The sequence below is a fragment of the Aedes albopictus genome, chromosome 2, assembly GCF_035046485.1.
Source record: "Aedes albopictus strain Foshan chromosome 2, AalbF5, whole genome shotgun sequence".
Classification (NCBI taxonomy): Eukaryota; Metazoa; Arthropoda; class Insecta; order Diptera; family Culicidae; genus Aedes; species Aedes albopictus.
The window spans coordinates 40,967,205-40,994,533 of NC_085137.1; the positions used below are offsets into that span (position 1 = coordinate 40,967,205).

Consider the following 27,329-nt stretch of genomic DNA (forward strand, 5'->3'; position numbering starts at 1 on the left):
GATCCATCCTTAGGTGACCCATCTTGCTCCGCCCCACCCTACGACAATTGACATGTAATTAATGTATTTTTTTCATGAGCAGCTGTGAATTTTTAAAGATTTAGAAGGAAAAAAAGTTGTCCTAATGTCGACGACCTTTTTTGAACGATCCAGAGAACCGCTGCAAGTCCGTTTTTGTGTCACTTTTCAGCGACATCATTGTCATAAACGCCAAAAGAAAAATATTCCATAAATTTGGAAAATGCATTTCAACATAAGTAAAACATTATTAGTGCAATTGGTCTAATGGGACGCTATACGAAATTGAAATTTATGTGGAAAAAACGGGGAAAGTATATGCAGAAATTGCATAGTTTCAGTTTTCCGCCGCAAGGTGGTGCTACAAGAGTTGAAACACAACTATTTTTTGTTATTGTTATAGGAAATTCTATGCACAACATATTTGTCTAAGACAGCACAGTTATCTGATGCTTGTAAGAAAGTTAAAAAATGCTATTCCTTTGTATACAAAAAATATTAATTTCAAAAATAATTTAATAATCATTTTTGGAGTACACACTTAGAAAAAATCATGTAAATTTGATACACGAATTGTTTACGTAACATTGAATTCAGTTTACAAGATTGACGTATGATTAAGTCAAAAGACTTATAAATTTACGTTAATCAATTGCTTAAGTCCTGGACAGTAAATTTACGTCACAAGTAATTCTGATTTTTTCGTAGAGTGTATATCTGCACAATAACCCAAGTAACCATGCTGTTAAAGCTCTACGTATTGCATAAATAACGCACATATATTGACATGCATTACTCTATATAAACCATTGAAGTTGGATTAAAGTGGGAAGTGGCGCCACTACTGTTGAATTACGATTATACTAGTATAATCGCAAGTCAGCAATAGTGACGCCACTTGCCACTTTAATTCAACTTTAATGATTAATGTAGGGCAATGCATGCCAATATATGGCTTTACGTACAGTTTCAACAGCATGGTTACTTGGGTAAGTCGACACACATGATTCTTTTGGTGTACAGTACTTTTTCAGCTATTTCTCCAAAATGATCTATCCTTGGTTCTATCATATAATAATCTCCATTAATGTATATGAGATCAAATTTTTATAAATCATGAAAAATACAAAAAAAAACCGGATCTTCAAGAGTTAACAGAGAGTTTAATTTAAATGTGCATATCAAATAATGAAAACAACCCAGAATTTAAAGAACTTATAAAATGGTGGAAAAAAATCTACTTTGAAAGCAAAACAGAAATAAGTGGAAGTAGAACTTTAATTTTAACTTTAATAGAGTTTGTACCAAATCGATTTTGATCCGATACACTCCGTTCAGTACCAAATTCCAACACCCCTCCGGCATACAACATTGCACAATGCAATTTGCTTTTATTACTCTTCCAAATTCCTATCGTCACCATATATCTCCCCTTCTGTGCAATTGGCGCGCAGATGTTCGGAATTCATCCCACAAACAGCTCACGATGAAAAAAAAAATCGCCTATGCCATCAAATGCGAATGCCTCGCCGCATGTTAGTGCGGCGCAGCGGAAATGAAATTGAACTCACAAATCCAGAGGGATTTGCAGTCTTCTCTATCGTCACCGTCGTTACCACTTGCTGACTGCACAGCACACAGCACATATTCCATTCAGTTCGTAGCGAGCTACGATAACGATTTGATAAAAATAAAGTGACGATTTTTTTCCTCTCTTGAGGACATTGAGATTTTCTTCAACGGCTTCCCAACATTCTTCATTATGCAAATTGTCAATAAGACTAATGTCTCCGGGGGAAATCCGTATCGCCTCCTAGAGTGAAGACTTCCAACTCCTTCCGGGAAAAACGGCAGAAGGTTTTAATCTTCGGCACAGCCAAGAAGTAACTCGGCACCGAATTCGCCGTTCCGCACCAAAGTCACGTACATTCCATTCAAATTGGATCTCTTCATTTGCCGAGAGTGCATCAAATTGCCAGCAGACTGCACCCACCCATCTCCATCGAGAAGCACATGGCACGGACGGGACGGAGAGCTGTCAACGAGACTCTCAAGTGTCACTTTTCATCATCCCGTGCCGTGCGAGTGCAGTGCGAGTCTTCGTCAGTCAGTGGTGCGCATTTTTCATCTATGCGGGAATTCGCTCGGGTCCATCTCAGCTATATGCTGGATGGGTGGTGTAGGAGAACTTCTTCCTCAAGAATTCACGCACACCCAGTGTTCGCGTCGGCTGTACGGCGTACCTACCGGGTAAACTTGCAAGTGATTAAAAATAAAGACGTTCGCAGATGAAATTGGAGAAGCGCGTTGAAGAACCATTACGCTAAGGATGGTGAAACAAGCGAAAACAGAAGAGGAATAATTCATCTTGGGAGTGGTACGAACGTTCGTATTTCTCTTGTAGAATGGATATTACAGAACATGGAAGTCATTATCTCAATGGAAAGTTATACCCATTTGAGATCAACTTTTTCATTCGAATAAAAGTAGTTTTCATATGAAATACTAGTTTGAAATCTTGTCCAAATATTGGTATACTATCACCCTGGGATAAATACCTGAGGTATTAGATATGCACGCTTTGCAGAAAGTTTCAGAGGAATTCTGAGGTAATCCTTTCAATCATTTTCTATCTGGATTAGTCTAGAGATTTTTAGTTCAGTATCTAACGAGTTACTTAGGCACTGTCCATAAACTACGTAGACTCGTTTTTGGCCATCTCTGACAGAAATTCATGCAGAAATTTCTCCAGGTATTCTTCCAGAGATTTCTCCAGAAACTCCTCAGGAGATTTTTCCAAAATTCTTTTAGAGATCCCTCAAGTCCAGGGATTCCTACACAATAAATTGCTCCAAAACTTTCTCCGAGGAATCCTTTAGATTTTTTTTTCGAATTTCCTACATGCATTTCTTTAGAGATCCTTCTAGAAATTCTCCCAGGAAATCATCTAAGTTTCCATCTAGGAAATCTTTCATAAATTTCTACATGGATTTTTCCTGGCATTCCGTTAAGATTTCCTATATGCATTTCATCAGTGATTTCTCCAGGAATTCTTCCGGAAATTTCTCCAGGAATTTTAATAGAAATTCCTCTAGGGATTTCTCTAGGAAATGGTTTAAAGATTACTCCAGGAATTCATCCAGAGATTCTTCCAGAAATCCCTACAATGGATTCTCAAGGAATCCCTTTATGTTTTGCTCAAGAATTGTTTTCAGGGATTGCTCAAGGAATTCTTCCAGTGGTTTTTAAAGAATTCCCCGATGAATTCCTTCAGGGATTCCTCCAGGGATTCCTCCAGTGATTCCTCTTTGTTTTAAGATATGTATAACATTCTTATGTTTCAAACCCTTCTAACCATACCATTTCAAGTCGAAAAGCTCCAGCACAGTTAGAAGCGCGTTTTTTTTCTCGAACTGTCAATTATCTTATATGAAATTTCCTACTTTCCGGAAAGTCCGTCAGGGATGCTTGCTGAAACTTTCAGGATTTCTTACGAGATTCCTTTCGTATTTTTCACGAGATTGTTTCGTATTCGGACCGGCATTTGTTCAGGATTCGAACGATTCCTTCCGGGATCATTCCTTGCTCCCAGTGACCCACTTGGGGTTTCTTCGCGGAGTTACTCCTGCGTTTTTCCCAAAGAAATTTTCGTACGATTTCTTCCAGGATTTATTTCAGATATTGTCGCGGAATTTCTCTTTCGAGAGTTTCGCTTTTTCTTTCGGTGTTCCTCTAGGCAGGAACTTCTCCAGGAGATGTTCCCGGAATTTCTCGAAGTTTTCCATAAGTTTTTCCTGGGAGGTCTCTTAGGGCTCCTCCAATGTTTTTTAAAGGAGTTTTTCACGACTTTTCTTCCCAGGTTTTTGAAGGAGTTCTTCACAAATTTTATGCAGAAATTCCTCCCGGGATTACGAAGCTTCTTCTGTAATTTCTTCAAGAATTTTCACTAAGTTTTCCTCAAGAGTTTCTCTTTGGATGTCTACAGGAGTTTCGTCCTTTCATATTGGTTCTCACGGGATTTCTTTTGATGTTTCACTTAAGGTTATCTCGGAGTTTCTCACAGGACTTTTCCCAGGATTCCTTCCGGTGTTATCCCTGGGATATGTCTCAGAGTTTTTCTGAATTTATTCTGGATTTTCTGTGAAGATATTTTAGTGATTTTTGTGGGTGCTATTGCTGATGTTTCTCATGAAGTTTTTCCCGTGATTTCTTCCAGATCTTATTCCAAATTTTCTTCCTAGTTGTTCAAAGGTTTTTTTTTCCAATGATCCTTTCCAGATATTCTAACGAGTTGCCCAGGATTCTAGAGTTTTTCATGAAATTACTCAACAATTGCTCACGGCGTTCTTGTTGGAAGTATTTCTAGAAGTGTTTCACGGAAAGCCTCCTGACTAGGATAACCTACGATATTCATTGTAGGAAAATTCCTGGAGAAATATCGAGAAACTCTTTGGAAGAAATTCCTGAAAAAAATGCAGTGGGATGGATGATGACGGGAGAACTTGTGGAAGAAATCCAGGGAGGTACTATTGCAGAGACCTCGTGAAAATTCTTACAGAAAATCCAGACAGAAACTTTGGTAGAAATCCCAGTGACATCTCTCAGAAATCCCGAATGAACACTAAACAATCTCGGATGAAACTATTCATGGGCATTGGCGTAGCTAGATTTTTCTTTTTTCTTACTCACTCTTCTAAACAAACACAGAGAAGGATGTAAGAGAGGACATATAGGCTCTCTCTGTCATCCCGCGCTTTCTTTTGTATATCAAGGTGTAAGAGTGAGAAAAAAAAGCTAGCTACGCCAATGTCTTTGAACTATCTGTGAAGAACTGTCTATCCCCGCTAGTATGCCCGAACTGACTGGAATTCACATGGAACAAAAAGAATCTGGTATTCCATGGACCTCATCCTGCATGGGCAGATCAAAATCCACAGAAGAGCTGTCGAAGTTTAAAAAGTTGCCATGATTGGTGTCCCCCGAAGATGGGCTAACCTCCAGCGTCATGAACCAGTAGTAAATACACGCTCATAAAACGAGTTTGAGAGTTCTGTTCGAGCAGCTTTTCGAAATTTTCTATGACCAATGGATTCACAACCTCGCATCGGATGAGGAGCCGGAACGACAACTGCGCAAAAGCGGTCTGTCAGAGGCTGTACACCAGCAAGTACCTCTAAACCAGGGGTTTTCAGATCATTTGGCTCGCGGTGCACTTTTTGAAAATAAATTGTGGCACGGTGCACAAGCTTCTTATCTCGAGAAATACCATTTCAAAATCGCCAAACACTCTGAGGTATGTTTCCCGCACCTAACTGTTTATCGTAGTGTCTTGAGTATATTTTGTTTTTTTTTTTTGTTTTAATTCCACTACGAAAGGAATAGTCGTTTGACCTGCGCATATGTGGAGAATTCCTGGCGAGAATCTCGGTGAATCCTGCGTTCGTGCGTGAGTTTTTTGCTATGGTTTTAATCAACTTAATATCATTCCTAGATTTTTGAAAATATCTCTGGAAAGTTTTCTCCACTTCAAGAGATTCCTGTTTTTTTGTTTTACTTTGGCCCCTTACATGTAAAGTTCTCTTGTGGATTCGTGGAAGATTAACATAATGTCCTTTGAATTATTCTCAGTAAAATCTTGTAAGAATTATTTGCGTGACTGAAAAAGGCTCTCTTTGCAGATCCCAAGCAATACTAGTTAGATTACGTTTGAATTTTTCAGCAAAGTTCTTGAAGGCATAATATTGATTCATTGTAAAATGTTTGGTATAGATGATAGCCTTGGTAGTTTATGAGGAAAGATTACTAGATCTCAATTCATGCTTTGTAAATTCATTGGAAGGTCGTATGTCAGTTATTTGAATACCTGTGATGAATTACCGGTGAGATCACTGATTATTTCTGTGGCCAAACTTGCCGAAAACTTGCCTTGCTATTTTCATGGAAGCTAACAACAATTTTCAAAATTTATTGCAATCAATGGCTCATGTTGTGATTCTAAATATTTGCTTTGTTTCATCAAACAGAGGGATGAAATTAAAAGTGAAGCTATAATTTGCCGAAGTTTCGCGGTGCACTTGGTAAGGCTTGGCAGTGCACCAAGTGCACCGTGGTGCACGATCTGAAAACCCCTGCTCTAAACTCATTGCGAGAGTCGACTTCAAGTAGACAAATTGTCCAAAGTATCCTGTAGTGGTCCTTGGCGCGTCACTAAACGTCATTAAACGCCTCAAAACCACCTGAAACAGCACTGCGACCTCCAGAAAGCTCCTGTAGCTCCTTGAAAACCTCTAGAAACGCCTTTGTAACCCCCTGAAACATGCTGGAACGCTTTTGAAAGACCCTGGATCACCCATAGAACCCCCTTAACCTCCAGTAACATCCCTGGAACGCATCTAAAACCCCTTAAAAATCCCTGGATCGCCTGTAACGCCTCTGGAAAGCCCTGAAATAGTCATGGGATTCCCTTAAACCTTTGAATCCCTGTAGAACATCCCTAGAACAACTTGGAAACCACTTGAAAACTCCTAGAACATTCCTGAAGCCCTCTGGAACATCCTTGGATCATCCCTGGAACGCCCCTGAAACCCTTTGAAATGCACGATTGGGTCAAGTGAAAAAAAAAATATGGCAGTCGAGCTAACAGTTTATTTAGGTTATGCCAGTGTTCAGTTCGACTATACAATTGTATGATAAAACATATTTTTTAAATAAAATAATAAAGAAAAATTTATTTTGACAATGTTAAAGTGTAAAGGACATTCTTCCAGTTCTTGTAACTATGGTGTGACTTTGATATTTGTAGTTGGCTTGTGAAAGCTTATTTCGTAACAGCATTTCCCTAAAATTAATCTTAAGAATTCTGCAGTTTTCGTGTCATCAGTTGTAAATAAAAATCATTGAATCATTTAATTTCTTTAGCGTAAAACATTTACAATTTTTTTATTTTTGAATTTTTTCTTTGGCTAATTCTTCACACCTAAACATTTATAATTCTGTAACTAAATTGGTGCAATATCGTCTGAAAATAGAAAACCACCAGCACTGAAAATGTCTGTTGATGACAAGCAGTCTTATTGGTTCCTTATACAACTGTGTTCATAAAAAAATAGCAGTGAAAGCCTATATTCATACAAAATAGTCAACTTTGTCATTCTGTATCTTTGTTCCCTTATGATCGATTGAGCCAAAAAATTGACAGCAATCTAACATGGTTAATATTGTCGCGTTTATCTCTTATTAGAGTCCGGCGGCGGTCGTACGCCCGCAAGGCATACAACCGCATGACAGTCGCAAGGCAAAACAAAAGAAAATATGTTCCCGCCCAAAACAAAAGCACGTGGGTTTCGCGAAGTGACAGACGTTTTCGAATGTATTTGTGACGAACGGCAAGAGTGGCTCAGTGAAATGAGTGTGCTTCTTGTCAAACCCCATATAATGGAATAAAATAATTTTGGAATCTGGTGACGCTGTTTTGATTAGTAACTGTTACGCTTATATCAGAAACCAGAGGCAGATAATCGCCATATTCTGATTTTTATTAAGAGGCATAATATTGTTATACAATGTTTGGAATTCTTCTGTGCACTTGCACTATGTAAAAATGTTCAAAATGTAGCAGTATTTTTTTTTTGTCCAACAACTATTTTTGTTATTTTTTCCTTACATTCTAATATGTAACCTCGACGGATGTCCGAATACTGAGCGATTTTTTTCTTATCCATTATTCAGCAGAAATTCAATTCTTCCACACAGCTATTATTTTGAACAATTTCACATAGCAACTTTTTTGCAGGTGCTCCGACAAAATCAAAATTTTGCTATAACACAATTGACCATATTTGTGGTTCACTGTCAAATTTTCAACTCAATCGGTCAAGAGAACAAAGTTACAGCATGTCAAAATTGTCCATTTCATATAAAAGTTGGATTTTTACTGCTATTTTTATGAACACAGCTTTTCATCCGTTAAGTATGATCCGGAAGAGTATTTTGTACTGTGAATTTCTGAATGTTGAAAGCCGACTTTCCCAACAGCATTGTTATACCTTTCCTAAGTACAAAAAAGATATGTAAGTATTTCGAAAGCCATGCAAACATGCCAACAACCGGGGATCACGTTGCCGGGCTGATCAAACCCGGCTGGAATTCACGTTCTTATGCTGCCTGCCGCCACCATCACCATCCTTCCAACAAGCCCTTGAAGAGGAGGACCACCACCACGGCGTGGTTGCATCGAGGATGAATTCGTCCAGCTGCCTGACGAGGATGCTGTTTCGCCGTGTGCGTAAAAACATGCTAAATTTCAATTACTCCTGACGAAGAGTTGAGGAGTGTTGAGGCTGGGAATCGGGCGAGAGTTGCAATGTACAAAAATGGGGTCACGATCTACGGCACGCTGCGCTGCGTCGCGCATAAAATCGAGATCGAAAAGGTGAACCTCCCGCTGGGATGCTTTAGAAGAAAACACATTCGTCAGCTCAATAATACTCAGTCCGGGTAAAGTACAAACTGTGAACTGAATCGCTTTTCGGTAATTGTTGCGGTGGAAACAAAGGTCGTCGTGTTCGTGGTTAAATCGTAAGAGATGACTGATTGAAGGTTCCGATTGAAACCGATTACCGGTCCGTTGGCGGCCTGCCCTCCCGCTGAATGGGATTGGAACTGCAAAGGAAATGGCAGCAGACTCTCCTTCGGTATGCAGCATGCAAAGAGTTTCTTCAATGACGATTGAAATCAATCTGCAGGAGATTAATGAGTGCTTGACTCGGTTGGTAGTTGAATTGCGCGGGCACTTGAGTCAAGTATAATTGTTTAGCCGGTGAAATGGAATGGAAGTAAGTTTAAAAGCTTCATGTGAAGCTACGCAGTTTCCATGGCATTTCAAGCATGCATGTTTTGTCAGTACACATGGAGATTTGTAGTTCCAGAATTTAACCCTTTGTGACCTGAATTTTTCCAAGCTGTATTATAAAGTAGATACCTAAGACATATTAGTCCTGGCTCACATAAGTTGTATATATAGGAAAGAGGAGAAAGTAAATCTTCATACGAATCAGAAGCGATAGCTGCTAGATCACCAAGATCCATCAATCTGTATGTACCCGTGATAAACCTCATTTCACAGCTCATCAAATTTGAATATTGACATGATCCTTCTAATAGCTTTATGTTAATTTTGGACAAATACAGTTCATTCAGAATAAACAACCCAAAAATAACCTTCTACCGATAGTGTAAGCATAAGCGCCAGGTAATAACCAATAAAACTTAATCACCTCATAACGCCACAGCCAGACAGGACCCGGATATTGGACAAAGAGATTTATGATCTCTTCCCTAATCTCGCTTCCTTCATTTTACGATACGCATTCATTATTCAACGGCTCCGTAGTGTTGCACACTTCTCGGCTTTAGACAACAACATTCACCTTCAGCAGGGATCGAACCTTATCAAACAAATTGGAACCTCGAGACCAATAAAGTTTCCGAAAACAGCTGCTCGTTGGGATGGGATGGTTTCTGAAACCGAAAAATTAAGATAAATATGCGAAAACACAGCTGCTTTTGAACCACGATCCGCTGCACGGTGTGTTGAAACAGGATTATTATCGCACTTTCATGAACCTAAAATATTTTTTCGTTATAAGTTAGCCTTAGCTGTATATATTAAGATTCTGGAGGTTAAAAAATCTTTCATCGGGGAAAATTAAAATAAATTCGATTTTAGTAGTTTACCACTTTTCCCATATGATATGGTATTACGCAAATCTGATGAACCCAAACTCCACTAGAAAAAAGTTCTCTTTTCTATTTATAAATTTGAAACCATTTAGAGAGAAACGAAGGTAAAAGTCTTTACAACGAGTTTAAATTTGTTTGGCGTTCGTTTCATGTGTCCAGCCCACTACAGTCTGCCGAAAGTCATAAATCATAAAAGTCTGCATTCCTTCCATTTGTCTGGCACATAGATATTTGTAATGGAGGTAAACAAATACTTCCCATTAGTGCGACTCATACATTTGAGGAAGCGCCATACACCTGTGACTCATACCATTTGCAGCACATACTCTTCATGTGGTAATTTGCCTGTAATGGGTGGTATTAGTTGCACATACTTTGCATGTAATAATGGACCTAAACGACGATCACACGGCCACGAAAGATGCTTCGATTGGGAAATCATTAAACAAATATGGTGACTTAATCACGCGTATTTTTTAACATTCATGTTAACTGAGCATGAGCATGAGATGACCGTACAATTCGTAGTTGCTACTCCGTTACTGACCAGAACGGTCAACATTGCACAGGGAACCAAATGGATGGGGCCTGGGTGTAGCTTTCCATCCTCAATGTGCAATTTTGAAAGTTCAAAACTTTATATTGTCAGTACCGGCGCCGGCCACGTCCTTACGGTCATCGGGGGAAGGGAAGGAATGTTGGTGTGACATCCGTTGCTACTAGAGACCGTGTGTACCTCCGCATCCCCACGGTTGTCACAGGAAGGAAGTTTGTTACAAAGGACGGGAAGGGATAGATAGTTCCATAGATCTGGATTCACATTGGTAAGTGATGTGAGCTATGCAACCCTTGATATGATTTAGTCTTCCGCCAGCCGGCTGTCGGAAGAATACCATAATTTTATTGTATGTTTGTGTATTAAATTTAATTATATACCGGGTATGAATATTTTTTAAACCACGCTTATGTCGGATCAACTCGTAATAACGCCCGGTTTAAGCTTATCGTTTCTCAGTCAGAAAATAAACTGTATGCAATTCCGTTTAGTGTTACTGCCAATGCTGAAAAACCGAAACCCGCGCCGCGTAGCTTTACGACAAAACTGGACAACTAAACAACTAGAATCGTTGCTTTTGAGTTTCATCTATGTTCTTGTATTTTTTTTTTTTCGCGTTCCCGTGTTAATAAGATTGCGGATAACAAAACCGTTGTACAAATTTATTATCCGCGAATGTTCGCGACGCGTAATATAAGTTGAAGATGAGATGAACAAAAAAAATATCGTTAAAAAAACCGAAATTCTGGTACTCGGCACGAATAAATCGACGCGGAAAACGTAGTCTACTTGTCACTGTATCGTACGGTAATCTTGAACTTTTCAAAGAAAGAGATGCTTGGCCGTTTTGATCGCTGATTGCCTGCTTGTAAATCTGAAATAGAAAAAAGTATTAAATTGTGATACGTTCTCCACTGTTATATTTTTGTTAATTGTTATTTATACATAGTTTAAATTTACCTCCATCCCTCTGAAACAAACGGTATATTAGCAGTGAAAAATAAACAGAATAAAAATAAATAAATAAATAGTGTAAAAAAGTACACCAAATTTTGATCCTGGAATGTTCCTGCATTTAAATAAACCAGGCTGGAAAATAGCAAGATCAAAACTTGAAATGGTAGATCTTACACCGTAACGTACCATTCCAAGGTGATCTACCCACGTTACGGGTTTAACATTCATGTTAACTGTAAATTAACTTGTTTTGAGCTAGTTTAAGCAGAAATACTGATAACTCTTCGAATATAATAAGAACTTTTATGTATATTGTGCTCTGATTTTGCAGGGCTCGATGTTTTACTAACAAGTGAAAATTCATCCTATGAATACTTTTGTTTGCATGTTGGACACATAAGGCCGATTTCTTCACCCTGCCTTAAGCGTTAAACCAGGTTTAACTATATGGGTAAGCCTGGTTTACCGGTTAATCCGAGGTGAAGAAATCAGCCCTTAGAGAAAAGTTTTTGATTACTTTTTCGGCACACGCCCTTGATACACGTGCTTTAAGGTAAGCACATCTAATCACTTTTTTTATAGTGAAATCAATCAATGTTTGTTTGAAACAGTTTTAGATTTGATGATGATGAACCTGGGCATGTTAGCGGAATACATGTACGTAAACAGAATATCGGATTTAGTACGGACACTGAAGATGACCTAACAGTTGAGGTCTAAATACGTATCTATCAAAGAATTCAAAATCGTAGTGCAAATAAAAGGGACAGTCTTTAACTCTATTTTCTTTTTTACTTAGTTCTAGATATGTTCATTGTTGTTTACGCTGAGAACAAATTTAACTAAATCTACAGATGAAATGAAAATTGAAAATGTAGAACAATATTAAGAAGACAACAATGTGCTGGGACTGTCATAAAATATATTTATAAAAAAACAACTGCAGTGATGTGTAAAGTGAGGCAAGATTGACGCAATTGGAGGTTTCAATACAACATTTTAAGAACTTTTATTAGTTATTTTATGCTTCATTTCGGAATCATTGGATAGATTTTGATTGCTAAATAGTTATAACTCATAGAATATGATTGGAAGGTGTTGAGTGTACGGGTGACTTTTTGATTCGTTTTTATCACGCTCTGCAAGGACAAGTGACATTTCTCCCCATACTGAATCTGTTGTCAAACTCACTTTGCAAAAATGAAAGGATTTTACTTGAGAAAAAAAACTTTATTTTATGCAGTCATAACATTCAAACCATCAAAATGCATGAAGTTTTTATCAAGACCAAAGTGTCATAAATAAAACTACAGATAACCCAGACGAACATAGAAAAAAATCACTGCAGGAGACTACCATTATTGAAATTCGTCAGATTAATTGCAAATTGATATGTTTTCAATATATTTTAGGCTTATACTATAAGATGTCATTCACATTGACATATATTAAGCACGCGTTGCATTCGGTAAATTTTTAATAAAAACTTTCGATGTTTTGAAAAAGATTCCAATACAATTTGTATAATTATCCTTGACCAAATGATTGTTTGATTAAAAAAAATGTTATGACATTCAAATTGCTTATCATGACTAGATAATATCACGTTATCCCGGTGTTTCTTCTAACCCCACCCGTTTTAACTTGGCCCGGTGTGCCTTATATTAAACCAAATGTTAAATAAACTTTTTTGAACGCATTAACATAATATGACAACGCCAATCTTATGTATTTTGCATCAACTTTTTGTTATTTGAGACTCAACAGCCCACTTAACCCTAAAGGTATCATTTTAGAAGTAACAAGGAAAAAAAGTTTTTGAAAATTTTAAGATTTTGTATGGACAAAAGTCCTTAATAGATAAGAGGCAGAACCTTAACAAATGAGTCATGCACGCTCTGTATAGTCGACTAATACTTTTTGGCAAATATCCATGTGGATGTGATTTGACATGCAAAGTTTGTGCAACAAATACCCGCCATTTCAGGCAAATTACCACATGAAGAGTATGTTCTGCAAATGATATGAAACACAGGTGTATGGCGCTTCCTCAAATGTATGAGTTGCACTAATGGGAAGTATTTGTTTACCTCCTTACAAATGTATATGTGCCAGACAAATAGAAGAAATGTAGACTTTTATGATTTATGACTTTCGGCAGACTGTAGTGGGCTGGACACATGAAACGAACGCCAAACAAATTTAAACTCGTTGTAAAGACTTTTACCTTCGTTTCTCTCTAAATGGTTTCAAATTTATAAATAGAAAGGGAGGTTTTTCTAGCGGAATTTGGGTTCATCAGATTTGCGGAATACCATATCATATGGGAAAAGTGGTAAACTACTAAAATCGAATTTATTTTAATTTTCTCTGATGAAAGATTTTTTAACCTCCAGAATCTCAATATATACAGCTAAGGCTAACTTAAAATGAAAAAATATTTTAGGTTCATGAAAGTGCGATAATAATCCTGTTTCAACACACCGTGCGCTGTTATCGAACGCGCGTTTCTGTTTGGCAGGCAGTAAGTTGTTGATAGTGGCCTTCGGCTGCCGTGTTGGTCAGCGTTTTAGCTTAGCAGACGACGACGGACGGTGACAGAGATGAGAGGATAATTTATCTCGTCGTTTGTGTTTTTCCTTTACACAGCATGCCCCACAGTACAATGACTAATTCTGGTGTAAATTGAGTGGCTTTTTCGGGTAAATTTAATTACGAATTACCCAGTGGGAGCTTGCTCGAAGGAGAAAACGTTTTACCCTAATGATGTTCCATTATGGGTGAGACGCAGACGGCGCGGCGGAGTTGTCAAAAGAGTTGTAAATTTAATTTTGACCGTTGTTGTCTATTATCGCTGAAAAATGTAAAATATGCCATGTCAGGGCAAAATTTTTTATAGAAAGTTTAGAAAACGCACACTACTTGAAACCATTTCGCATAGCTGATATTACGCAACCATCAGATGTACGTTATCTCTGTAATTATTGAGCTTTTGCGATATACCTATTGGCTATCTACTTGACAAACGGAGTATTAAGCACCGTGGCTCGAATTGTTTGTGCAAATGAGTGGGTACAATGCAAAGTATTTAATATATATGGCGCTATCCATAAACTACGTAGACTCATTTTGGCCATGTCAGAACCCCCACTCTCCTCTCGTAGAATTTTGTCCATACAAAAGGCTCTGTAAACTAGATGATTAAAATTTAAAGTTGCACAAAGTGGTCAAAAAATATAGCATAGTAGAAAAGAATAAAATCTAACAGATAAAATATTTAATTTCCAAACACAATGAAAATTGCTGTATCGATAATAAAAGATAGTTCTCGATTGGTACGAGTAATTTTTACTGGAATACAATAAACGTTAAGCAAACTGCTTACTGCATTCGTTTTTATGGTATGACAAGCTTTGCCATCTGAAAGATCGAATGAGATGAAAAAATAAGTTTGTTTAGATTAAATGCGTTCAGGTAAGCTAAGAAACTATGTGATAGATCTTATGTTCCTTAGAAAACCTTCAAAAATAAGGAACTTGATCTCCGAAAAAATGTTGGGGAAATGCCTTTATCGATTTTTCCCAAATTTTGATCAAGGCATTCCTTAGACAACTTGTTGAGAAAGCGAATGTGATAAAAATTTAGATAATTTTTGGTATTTAGTGATAAATAACACCTTTGTGCAAATGCAAATTTGAAAAATTAGTTTATTTGTTAGAGAACTCGACTGTTCTTAAAAATATCAAGACAATTGAAAGGAAATATAAAATATGTAGTACAATACTATACTCTGAAAGCAGTTGGTAAAAATCATTAGAACAGTTCATTTAATTTAATAAACAAAGTGTATTTATTATTTCTGAAACATGTTACTTTGAAAAGAAGTTTGTTTCGGTCTATTGCGTTCCTATAAAATGCACAGTTGTAGAAGCTTACACGCAGAAAAATGTCGCCGCTTCGTTAATCATTTATATGCGAAGTACCTATCTATACCAATTCATCTCTATTGATCCTCTTAATACTATTCTATCGATATTTGCCTCCTTCAAACCCTTGAACTAAGTGGCCATGCCCTCGGCGTAGTTGTCTCTAGTTCAACCAACCAAGTGCAACCCTAGTCAGTCAGCTACCACCGGAAATGTCATTATCAGAAAACGGCTATTAACAGCAGTTACAGATTGAACGGTAGCACAAAAGTTCATCAAGAACACACACATCTAGTAGTCAATAACCAGAGATATAACTAGTCTATACTTTATAGAGATGCGACGACACGGGTTTTTTCGATGTTCGTTTATCCCGCAACTACGATTCAGTACATTTTAATTCAATACCTAGCTTCTGCTAGTGCGAACATGATGAACCCGTTTTTTCCATACTGCAGTCGCCGATTGATCGATTGTCGTGGGGCTTCTCTAGTGGCACTGGATATCTGCAGTGTGCAGTGTGTACGGGGGACGTAGGGGAGAGCAGAAAATAGTGAGACCAGCACGTTTTGTACCACAACGTTACCAAATCGTGGTATGAAGTGCTTATTTTTTTTGTTCGTAATATGGCGCACAACGTGGAGCCCGACCCTGCTATAGGCCAGTCGGTAGAGTATGAGACTTATTATCTTGAGGTCGTGTGTGGGGCCCTATTTTGGACTACATTGTTACCAATAAAAAATGGGATTTTCATTGCCCCACAGTTGGGTGCCATAGTATTAAATAAAAAAAAGGAATGCTCTATTCTATTTCCAATTACGTAAAAATAAATTGAAAACCATAAATGCACGATAACATTTTACATTTCACAATTATGCTCTATTACCTAGAGTAATGCGGGGCAAAAATTCGCACTTCACAATCTTAATCATATATCTATTAAACAAAAAGAAAATAATATCGTTTTTTCTCGTCAAACGAGACCCTATCATGTTACCTTCAAAACGTAGTACTAGATTTTTTCACGTTTAATTAGTAGTTCTAGTAATTCAATTTTTCATACAAATACTAAAATGCAAACTTTTGCCCCATACTGGAGGCAAAAGTTCGCACGTTGTGAAGAATAGCTTATTGGTGTGAAGTTCATTTATTTCATGTTAGTTCATGTTCACCCTTTCACTCTAGTCACGAAATATGTTTCTTTCTTTCATAATATTACACACCAACTGGAACACGGCCTGGTTCTCAGCTTGTGTTGTATCTTATGAACACTTCCACAACTAAGAGCTTTACTTTCCACCGTTACTGAAGTTGTCAAAATACATTGTGGGGTTATTATGGTGCTTAGTATTACATAAAAATACTTCAAATGAAAATCAAATATTCTGCAAAACTATTGAACGGGACCGTAATTTTTATCTAACCTCCGTCAGTATGGTGATGAATTATAAGTGTACTTACAAACTAAGTTATGAAAGACCACAGAAAGATATAACAACATAATACCGCCAAAAACTTTTAAAGGATGACACGTGAATGGCAAAAAAATGTTCCAAAATGTTTTTTCATCTATTTTTTTGTTTTAAATAGACGATCTCAATGATTGCCTTATATTCGATTTTCTTCCAATAATAAGTTCAAATCCTCTGTCGCAACGATTTGAATATGCATACTACGCATATCATACATAAGTTTCCATACGAAATCATCATTGCTTCAAATATTCTGCAACTACATTTATTTATTTATTTATATTTCAATTCATATAACTTAAGGATAATCCTTATTTTAATGTTACATTGCGGTGAATTTAGCATTTCTATTAATTTTCTACTACATTTCTTACATCTAGTTAAAGTTCCTGAATTTAACTTTGTTTGACCTTTTTACTGCATGCGTTCAATTTCACTTTCACATTGATGATCTAGATTCAGACATGAAGTGCGAACTTCTGCCCCACTGTCGAGGCTTTAACAATGTTCCTTTCTACAAGAAGCACTAGAAGTTTGATTATTCGAGTGCACCTCTCGAACTATTATGGAATGACGATTCTCCGAAATCAGGAGGTTATAATAGGGGTACTCACTAAACAGATTAAATTGCTGCGAAAGCCATGATTTTCTGCTTATTTGAAATGTTTCATGATTTTGCGAATGAAATAATCAAAGATTGCCTTGGTAATCGCGACGTTTAATCAGTTTAATCAGTTTACGGTGTTAAGTGAATCCCCCTATTATTTTCTTCTTTCAGCCATTACAAATTCTTTTTCCAAAAGATCAAAAAATTACTTCAAAACAGCTGGAAACACGTTTTTTTGCATAACTCTGCTACTGCATAATGAAATCATTCCAATTTTTATTAACGAGTATCTGACAGGTTTGCATTTGTTCTTAACTCGTGCACAGAGAACGACCTACTGCGAACTTCTGTCCCGTGAGAACTTTTACCTCGCATTACTCTATAGGCAGGATGTCTTGTCTACTGATAAATGAAATTAAAATTCCCTAAGTTTTTCCAGGTTCTTTGAAATAATTCCAGGTAGGGTCTAGGACCATTTGAGCAGGAGCACCTATTTTGGGCACTTGATGCTATAACTCAGTCAATTTCAAATCGATTTACTTGAATGTTTGAACATGGATAGATTTAGTGCGTATATCGAGTCTCGATAAATAAGTCAATCAGTTTAATTGACTGAGTTATAGCAGCAAGTGCCCAGCATAGTTGCTCCTGCCCAAATGGTCCCAGACCCTACCTAAGAAATATTCAAAAATCCACAAAATCAATAGAATTTCAAAGTTAACAAAGAGAAGAATTTGAGAATATTTGTTGTCAAAATTTCTGGCGGTATAAATAAAACATGGTCAAATAATAGTAGCTTACGAGGAAATTTTCAACATAAAGCCTAAGTATGGGAACCGTTCTATCTGTTCAGCAGGGTAATCCTTATTTCATTCAAAAGCACACAATTGACGCGTTTTTATTTCTTTTTTTTTTGTTAGAAGTGAACACGTATGATAACAAAAATAACGGAAATAAACATTGTCGTAATTACTTTCTTTTCAAATATGATGAATTTGGAAGCATAATACAAAAATCTGTTTAGAATGATTGTTTTCCAAGGCTTAACACATAGGGGAATCCAAATTGAATTGTTGGGGAACGTGTTCATCGAATATTCTGGACAAATATGAAAACAAGAAAATTATTTGTTGTCATGAAAAAATCCTAAAATTAAATAAAAGTTTTGTGATTATCAAGAATTCTTTCCGAGTTTTCCTGAATGAACTCCTTCTAGAAAAAATATTCTAAACTGTAATAGCATATTTTATACTCTAGTTTTACAACTTTAGTTCAGCTTGAAATTTGTACACAAAAATGACGAGAAATTCATCCAAAAATTATTTCAAGAATTAAATACATATTTAATAAAAAGTTCTGCAAATTGATAAAAAAAAATCTGACATGAACGTCACCAGCAAGTTCCTTATCAATATTTTAACCTTCCGTCAATTGCGCGGTTGGCCACCGTCGCCAGCACCAAGCTAATGCTGAATACAAAATGCGGGATTTTTTCAATGTGTTGTACAAAATACAACAGCGCGATCACTCAAAGGTTGCATATTTTATATGCGCTGCCAGATATCCTTCGAGAAGTTTCGGCGGTATTTTTGCCATAATTAGCCTTCAGAATTGCTTGAACATCTTCTGAGATTCATAAGTTTAGCTTGAATTATTCCACTAATTGCACTATGAATTCCTCTGAAGTTTTGAAGATTATTTATAAAATTGATCTAAATATTCTCTCATAGATTATGTAATCATTTGTGGTGGAGACGTCTGCGCCCCATAAGAATTCTATTAAAAATTCCGCCAGACGTTCCTCAGATCTCTACCATTTTTACCAGAACTTTTCTATGAATAGTTGAAATCTGATTTCAGTTAAGAATCTCCTGCAATCTTTTGCAATTATGAGAAATCTCTTTTTTGACTCAGCTACGAACTATTCACAAGTATCGACGAAAATTTTCTTGGTACAGGCAAAGTAGGGTCTGGGACCATTTGGGCAGGAGCACCTATTTTGGGCACTTGCTGCTATAACTCAATCAATTTTGAACCGATTGACTTGATTTTTGAAGCACGATCAGGAAGGCGCAATATCTAGCTATGTTCAAAAATTCAAGTCAAACAAAAAGTAGCAAGTGCCCATAATTGGTGCTCCTACCCAAATGGTCCCAGACCCTACTGACAATAAAAACGTGATTTTGATTCGATCGGTATAAGCCAGAAAATATCTGAAAAATCCTCCTGAACGAACTGAACAACTGCAAAATTTAATATTTGAGCTTCAAACTAATAGTTCTAATTCCTGCCAGCAAATTCATCCATTCTTTCCCCAAAAATTCCGTCATCTGCTTTTTTCACATTTTCATTCTGCGTTTCCACTGGAACTGAAGTGGCGATCCAAAGCTTTCTCAACTAGGATAACTGATGATCCCAATTCCTCCCTGGACTCCTTAACCAAACCAATCAAAAAATATTATCGGAAATTTCTCAAAAAATGTTGACTTAGGCTCTTGAAGATTCCCTCACAAAGGAGAATGGGTACATTCGATCCATCCCATGTACACTAATTACTCATGTTTTATCTGAAAAGATTCATAAAAACAAGGAAAAGTGAACATATAGAATGAAATGAACTGGGAGAAAAAAGCATGATTTTTCATAAACATTATTACACTATTGAAATAAACAGTTTATAAAATAGATACCGTGATTTCGGGTGAAATTAATCACTTTTCACAGTTTTTGGCGGCTAACTTTTAAATTGTTATCTATATGGTCCAACTCAATGCAGTAAAACAAGTACGACCACGGTTTACATCAGTCAGCGAAGTTGACTTGTAAATGCTTATTAAAATTTTAAAAATATTTACACGTTCAAATAACATGCAACACTCAAATAAAACTGGGCCGGATTGAAGGAGGGGGTGGGGGGGATTTGTGGTCCCCACAAAAACGCACGCCACGAATAAAAATGTGAAACAAGAAAAAAAAACTAATGCAAGACACATAGACATTTTACCGAAAACCCAGCAGCACATCCGTACCTGAACTTTGGACAATCTTAAAGAATTCTGTTGAATAGCGAGCCAAAAAGTTCATGCTGAATACTCGTCATCATTACTGTTAAAAAATCTTTAAGAATTTTCTGTGCGGCACATAAAATAATTGCAGAAATATTGTTGTTTTCGAAGATATTCTGATGATTTTTTCACAGTTTTCTGTAATGAATAGCTTGAATTTATTTTGGCATACACTAAAGTTTTTTTTTACGCGGTCCGTCCTAAAAAAACCGCGTTATTTTAAAAATCATCGTAAAAAACCGCGTTATATAAAAAATCGTCGTTAAAAAATCGCGTTTTTTTTTAAACAAGCGTAAAATAGTCAGGACCACATCTACAGTGACTTGACTTTTTTACGACGTTTGAAATAACGCGGTTTTTACGACGTTTTTTAAAATATCGCGGTACCATTACCATCATAAAAAAAACTTCAGTGTATTTCGGTACGCATTTTTTTTAATGGTTCAGACTTAGGAGATTTGTTTTTCTGAATTGAGGATGCAATTTAAGACAGACTCTTGCCAATTCCACAGATCTCTTGAGGAAATTTCAGGAGGAAATTTTTGTAGCAATTCTAACAAATATTGAGAGATTTTTTAAAGTTTTGCAAAAATCAAATCGACTAAAAGTTTGTCCGGGATTTTCGCAAAAAGTTTTATAGAAATTTCACAGGTTTTCACTAAACTATTTTCTACATTTTTAACTAGAGTTTAGGCTAAAAATAGCACTACAGAACTTAAGATGCTCCATAAAGTTTCAATAAAAGTCTGAATTTCATTGAACATCAGACACTGCCCGCCCATGTACTAGCGTTAGAAAGTTTTATGGTTAAGTTTCAATAGAAAAAAAAACATAGTAGTCAATAAGCACTTCACTTGCACCAAGAACTCCGTTTGAAATTTCCTTTGGGGTTTTTGGCAAAAACGATCTCGGGGATGTCCCCACAAATTTCATCAAATGTTTATCTGAGGTTTCTGCAATACATTGTTTTGCAATTTTTCTACGGACTTTGTCATGAATTCCAACTAAAACAAACTAATACCACGAACACACTTTCCAAGGTATTTTAACTATATATAATTTCTTTTATCTAGAACTAGAATTTCAAATCAGGAATTCTGTTATGAATGAAATATAGTGTGCATCTACCTAGTTTTTTTTTCTAGCCACGCTGGTTGGCCTTCATTCAAATTATTCTGCAACTACTTCTTAACAGAATTATTCATATTTTTTTTACATTGAGCTAAGCTATATCCCTAGATTGCGCTCCCCCCACAACACAGTGGACCCCTGCCGCCACATTTGTGAATCCGGCTCTGCCTTAATCACTGAAAATATCCCATAATCTGTGGATCACCTCACAGACCACAGACTTCACAGATTTCACAACAAACCTCCATAACAAATGACCTTCCAGTGGTGTTTGCTAATAAACTAAGTATTCTTAATCTCTAGTAGGTAGCAACAACCATTACACTCTATCATTCCTTTGCCTCCCCATCTGACCGTAACGGCTTATCAGACGCCTTCAGTAGCCATAAATGTATGTGCTGCTAAAATTTCACTTTGAGAATAAGTGAAGTGTCTCACTGCCGTGTGCAGCATAGTTGTCCCATGTTCTATGGGAATACCTATTAACATGGGACAACTATGCTGCACATGGCAGCTCAGCTCTTATTCATTAGGATCCTTGTGCAATTTGTAGCAGATCAGATCACACGGTATAGTCGGTCTAAACTAAGCTAAGAATTGTAGCTATTTTATCTTTCCGAAATGAAATACACAACTTTCCTTTTCTGGAAATAATAAATCGTTTGCCAATAGTGCCTCACCGTTGACTACTTCCCCCTATATCCCCGTTCTAGTCAATACGGTGATGCATCATTATCAGCTGCAGTTTGTCGTTTTTCTGCGCACTTGAAACAGATGCAGTGTCATTTAAAGCCCTTCTATACTACATACATACAATGGAGTGTAGTTACTGGTGCACGTGTTGGTTGACTCAGGTGCCGTCGTTTTTCCCGTGTTCTGTGGTCGTCGTTCTGTGGGAACCAGTAGCAGATGATACCAGCTATTGGGCTACTCGACAGGTCATACCACCACCGTTCGGTGGATGTGTGGTCATTCTGTACCTACTGCAGCATCCCGTGTCGTCTGTCGTTGAGGTTAATTGTGGCTCATGTCATTTTTTTTGTGAAAGTTAATGTCTGGTTACAAGGGCAGTTGACATAAACTGCAAATGTGTTGTGGTAGCAGTTCTGCAACTACAACTACAAAAACAAAGAGACGAACCAGCCAAGGGCTGAAAGTATCTTTAATAAAGACAAATCAATCAATACAAAAACATAAGTACTGTTTCGTTTGAACATAATTTGGATTCTTCCTACATTAACTATTGTAAAGACGAAATTTCTTGTTTTATTAAGACTTTGCTCAATTTTAAAACATGATTCGACGATTATTACGGTAATAAAACCCAAGAAGATGGTAGGGATCGCATTGAAAGTCATCGAAGTTGACATTTCTAGTTTTACTGATGTTTCAAAAAAGTTTTGTTATTAGTATGACCAATGACCATGCAAAAGTCTTGAATGCTAATCGATGATGTGCACATGAAATATTTTTTAAATTTATTGACTCTATTTTATCTATTTATCTTTCCAGGTAAGTGCCCGCCGCACACTTTTGCATGTATCATAGGACCAGAGCATCCTCCGTCCACTACCCGATCGCAAAGAAGGCCAAGGTAAAGTGTCCAAGATTTTGTCATCACCTTTTCTCTTGCACCCGCGTGTGCGTGTTTGTTCTTCATCTTCCTCAACACTTCTTTCCATTTTTTCCATTTTGGTTTACCTTACTTCAGTTATTATTATTTTGAGTACACACGGTTTGGTCTTGTTGATACTTTCTGGTTCTGGAGGAGCTTCCTGTCCTTTGGCAGTAGCGTAGATTTTGTGCGACTTGAAAGATCTGATTTCCGCTCTCGTTTTTTTTTCGTTCTCTCTCTCTTGAACTTCATTATCTTTTCCAGTTTAGTAGTTTGCTTGGTTTCCTCTTTCTGGGTTTGTGGGGTTACTGCTATCCGTTTCAGGAGGAGTTATTGTATGAAGAGAAGTGAAATAAATGAAGGTAAAGCCTCGAAATCGATTGACGTATCCGTTGTTGTTAATAAATGTCGTCGGTGATGATGGTGGTTGTTCTTAGACCTACCCTTGGGCCTACCTTTATATTTGTAAAGCAGAGCATTGAAGACATTCACAATTTTAAAAGGAAATGAGGAAATCATCGTCTTTGGTGGTGATGACACCTGCGTAATCTGGTTGTGGTTACCGGTTCTCGTTTGGAGAAAAGGGATTAAATTTAAATGCTGAACGAAGATTGCAGAAACAGGAGAATGAGATGGTTTCCTTGAGGGATATGAATTGAGGCATCATTTTTTATACTTTTGGATTTGGTCGTATCCGAACTGCAGGAAATGGTGTGGGTTTCTTGGCGATGATGATGAAACAATATTTACACAGTATCAACCAATTAAATCCCCAATTAGCTTATTTTCCACTTTTTCGAGACAATATGCGGTAACAGACAAAGGATCAAATTCAACATTCAATCCAAAGCAATTGAACTTTATCTTAATGTCAAGGCTCATGAAACGATCCATCAGAGATGATATCTTCCGTGAAAACGACCTCTACTCCGAAAAATCACGTGTAAATCACAGGAAAATCATCCGTCTACAAAACAATAGATCTCACGATTTATAATCCCCCGATTACACGAAAGCGAGCTATGGTTCAAACCCCACGTACGTATCCGCACCAACTAAAGGTTGATGAAATTTTGGCTTGGTCATTCCCTCCTCACGTCACACGTGGTCCGACCCGCGCCGAATGGTCGTTGTTCGCCACCCGGTGGTGGGCTCCACACCTGACAATTGTTCGTAAAATTTTCTGCCAAATGAACGATCAGATAAGTGAGTACGACCGACCAACGTGACGCTTCTTTCCCATCGGTATGTTCGGTCAATTCTATTCAAAATAACCAGCAGCAGCGCAGTTGCCGCAACTTCGCCACTTGACGCGAGGTTGAACATCAATTACTCCGCACATCGTAGCAACCTCCAACCGACGACGACGACGAGCAGCGCGGACTGTTCCATTATTATTTTACCATATTTGAGAGGAGATGGGACTTGATCATCCCACGCCAGGTGGGCATCCGCGACGTTTACGGTACGAGCACGAGCCTAAGCTTCACGATGATGAGATGATGCAGAGAAAAATGAAGAAATTAATTTTCACCTCATTTCGGGTCACCTTCATCTTGCCAGTCACCACCGCGGTGGACGCCACCATCGTCGTGGACAGGTTATTTGAAGGAACTTAAGGGTGCAACGAGGGAATCTAATAAGTGGCCTTGTGGGGGTGCTGAGCACTTAAAAATTACGGTGCCAACACTAAACTAGGCTTAGTAGTTCTGTTCATCCAACGCAGACACTTTATGCAAAATAAGTACTAATGGGACGATGGGTAAGTCATCATCTCTAACTACAATGACCGTAAAGCTAGCGAGTCAAAACAATAATGTCCAAAAATTTCAGCTTTGAAAGCACACAGAAAAAAATAAGCTCTTCCCAACTCAAAGATTTTATGATCACTACTTCACTCACAACAAACGAGTGGGTGAACTATGACCAGAATGTAATCCTCATCTTAATTTAATTTTTTTGTGAGATTTGTTTTCCTATTCCAAAAAAAAAAGCAAAACGGTGTCTGATAAAAAAAATTGCGTTTCTCAAAAAAAAAATCGCTGGAAGAATCAAGAATTCCTGGAAGAATCTTTGAAGGATCCCCCCGTGATTATGTTGAAGGAACTGCTGGTGCAATTTCTGAAAGAATCTTTCAGAATTTCAGAAGATTTTCAATGGAAATCCTTAGACATTTCTGGAACAAAAATGGAAGAATTACTGAAGAAATTTCTGATGAAGCTCATGAAGGAACCCTTGCTGTACTAAAGGAGTTTCTTGGGATATTTCTGAAAGAACTTCTTGAGAAACTTCAGAAGAAATCACTAGACGAATTTCTTGATGGATCTCTGAAGAAATTTCTAAATAAATTCCTGAAGAATTTTCTGTAGAAATCTTTGAAGGAATTCTGAGAAGAATCCCTAGAGGAACCCTGGCAACAATCACTGTAACATCAAAGGAGGATTTTCCGAGGAAATTCCTAGAGCAATATCAGGAGAAACATATGGATAAACCTAAAAAACTAATATTCCTAGAAACACGTCTTAAAATTCTGAAGAACTTCTGCAAAAAATCGTAGGAAAGAATTCACGCAGAAAAAATATATTAAACTCAAAAATAAAGTGCTTTGAATCAAAGAAAATAAATCATTGAACCACGGCTTAATACCATTTTGCTTTGAATCTAATGCATTTGGTATTAGTTTCAAAGCATTCTTTTCATTGTTTCTAAAATCAAGCCTTCGCGGATTGATTTTAGTTTCAAATACTTTTTTGCTTTGAATCTAAAACATTACTGCTTTGAATCAAAACAATTTTGTTATTTCAAAGCCTATATTTTTTAGAAACAAATATACATAGACTCTAAGTCTATTTTTGTTTAAAAATGACAGCGAAATAAAAAAAGACATGCGAGAATCGAACACGGGTACTGTTATAATGTGTTTCACTGATAGCGAGCTATCGTTCACGGCTAGATCTGCTCTTGAAAAGCTGAGGGTAAAACTGAATCATCTTGCTTGGCGATGTGCATTCTCCAATATTGAAAACAAAGAAATATTTTTTTTGATTCAACAAACCTCGCGACTTAGAAATGAAGTCTTTATAAATTTGGTTCTAATATATGTTATTTTTCTGCGTGTTCCTGAAAGTTCCTGAAAGAATTAGTGGATAAATTCCTTGAAGAAAATTTTATAGGCATTTCTGAAAAAAAAAACTGAGAAATACCCGAAGGAATGTCTGAATAAATCTCTGAACTGACGCTGTAATCTCTAGAGAAGTTCCTGTTGGAATCACTGGAATGAATCATGCAACAATCCCTGGACGAACAGTTGGATATATTCCTTCGGTAATGGCGCCCCTGGAGAAAACCCTGACGAAATTCGTAAAGGAATATTTTCAGGGAAAATCTCTGCAATTTTTTCTGAAGAAACCGCTAGAAGAATATTTTAAATAATCTTTCTAAAAATCTTTCTAAAAATCCCTGAAGAAATCCCTGGAGAAATTTTTGATAGAACGGGAGGATTATATGAAACTATTCTTGGAGTGACTTCTGAAGGAATCCCATGAACTAATTTTGAAAGGAAATCATGAAACTATTACTATTATTACTTATTTATGAAGTAAAAATCCCTAGGCCTAATTTATCTCTTAAAATAGTGGGGATTTCCCGAAAGGAACCCTTGAGGGAAATTTCTGGAGGAATCTCCAGAGGAATTCCTGAAGAAATTCATGGAGGAATTTCTAAAGGAATCTTTGAGAGAATACATGACATACACTTTGAAGACATTTCTGAAGGAATCATGATTTTCCGATTTTCAGAAGGAATCACCGACGAATATCTGAAGTAATCTTTGTTTTTTTTTCTATGGAATCCCCTGGAGAAGAAAAATGCTTGTAGAAACGAGCCTTTGGCTTTTGTAAATATGTCTAGGAAGACTTGGGGCATTTCTGTAAGATCTTCTGTAGAAATTGCCAGGAAATATTTGGAGATAAATTGCTGAATGAGACCCTGAAAAAATCAATGGTTAAATTCCTGAAGAAACTTGTAGAAAATCCTGGAGAAATTTCTAAAAAAAATACACGGAGGAATCCCTGAACTTCTGCAGGAATCTTTGGAGGAATTTCTGATGAAAGAACTTGAACATAAAGAAATCATACAAGAATCTTTGGATAATCCTCTGGATACATCCTTTCGGGAAGTTCCAATGAAAAAAATCCTGAATAAATTCTTGAAACAGTTATCTGGAAGAATTGTTGAAGAAA

The 27,329-nt window shown here is 37.0% G+C and overlaps 1 protein-coding gene across 3 annotated transcripts in view; it reads left to right on the plus strand.

The window, feature by feature from the left end:
• LOC109621807 (signal-induced proliferation-associated 1-like protein 2) overlaps positions 1 to 27,329 on the plus strand; it is a 273,361-nt gene that overhangs the window by 47,444 nt on the left and 198,588 nt on the right. Inside the window, exon 2 of one of the 3 annotated variants that reach the window (XM_029871091.2) lies at positions 22,986 to 23,067. The exons of the other annotated variants lie outside the window; for them this stretch is intronic. Within the exon in view, the coding sequence (XP_029726951.1) occupies positions 23,011 to 23,067 (57 nt within the window). The 5' untranslated portion in view covers positions 22,986 to 23,010. The remainder of the gene's footprint in view (positions 1 to 22,985; positions 23,068 to 27,329) is intronic. 3 annotated transcript variants of the gene reach the window in all.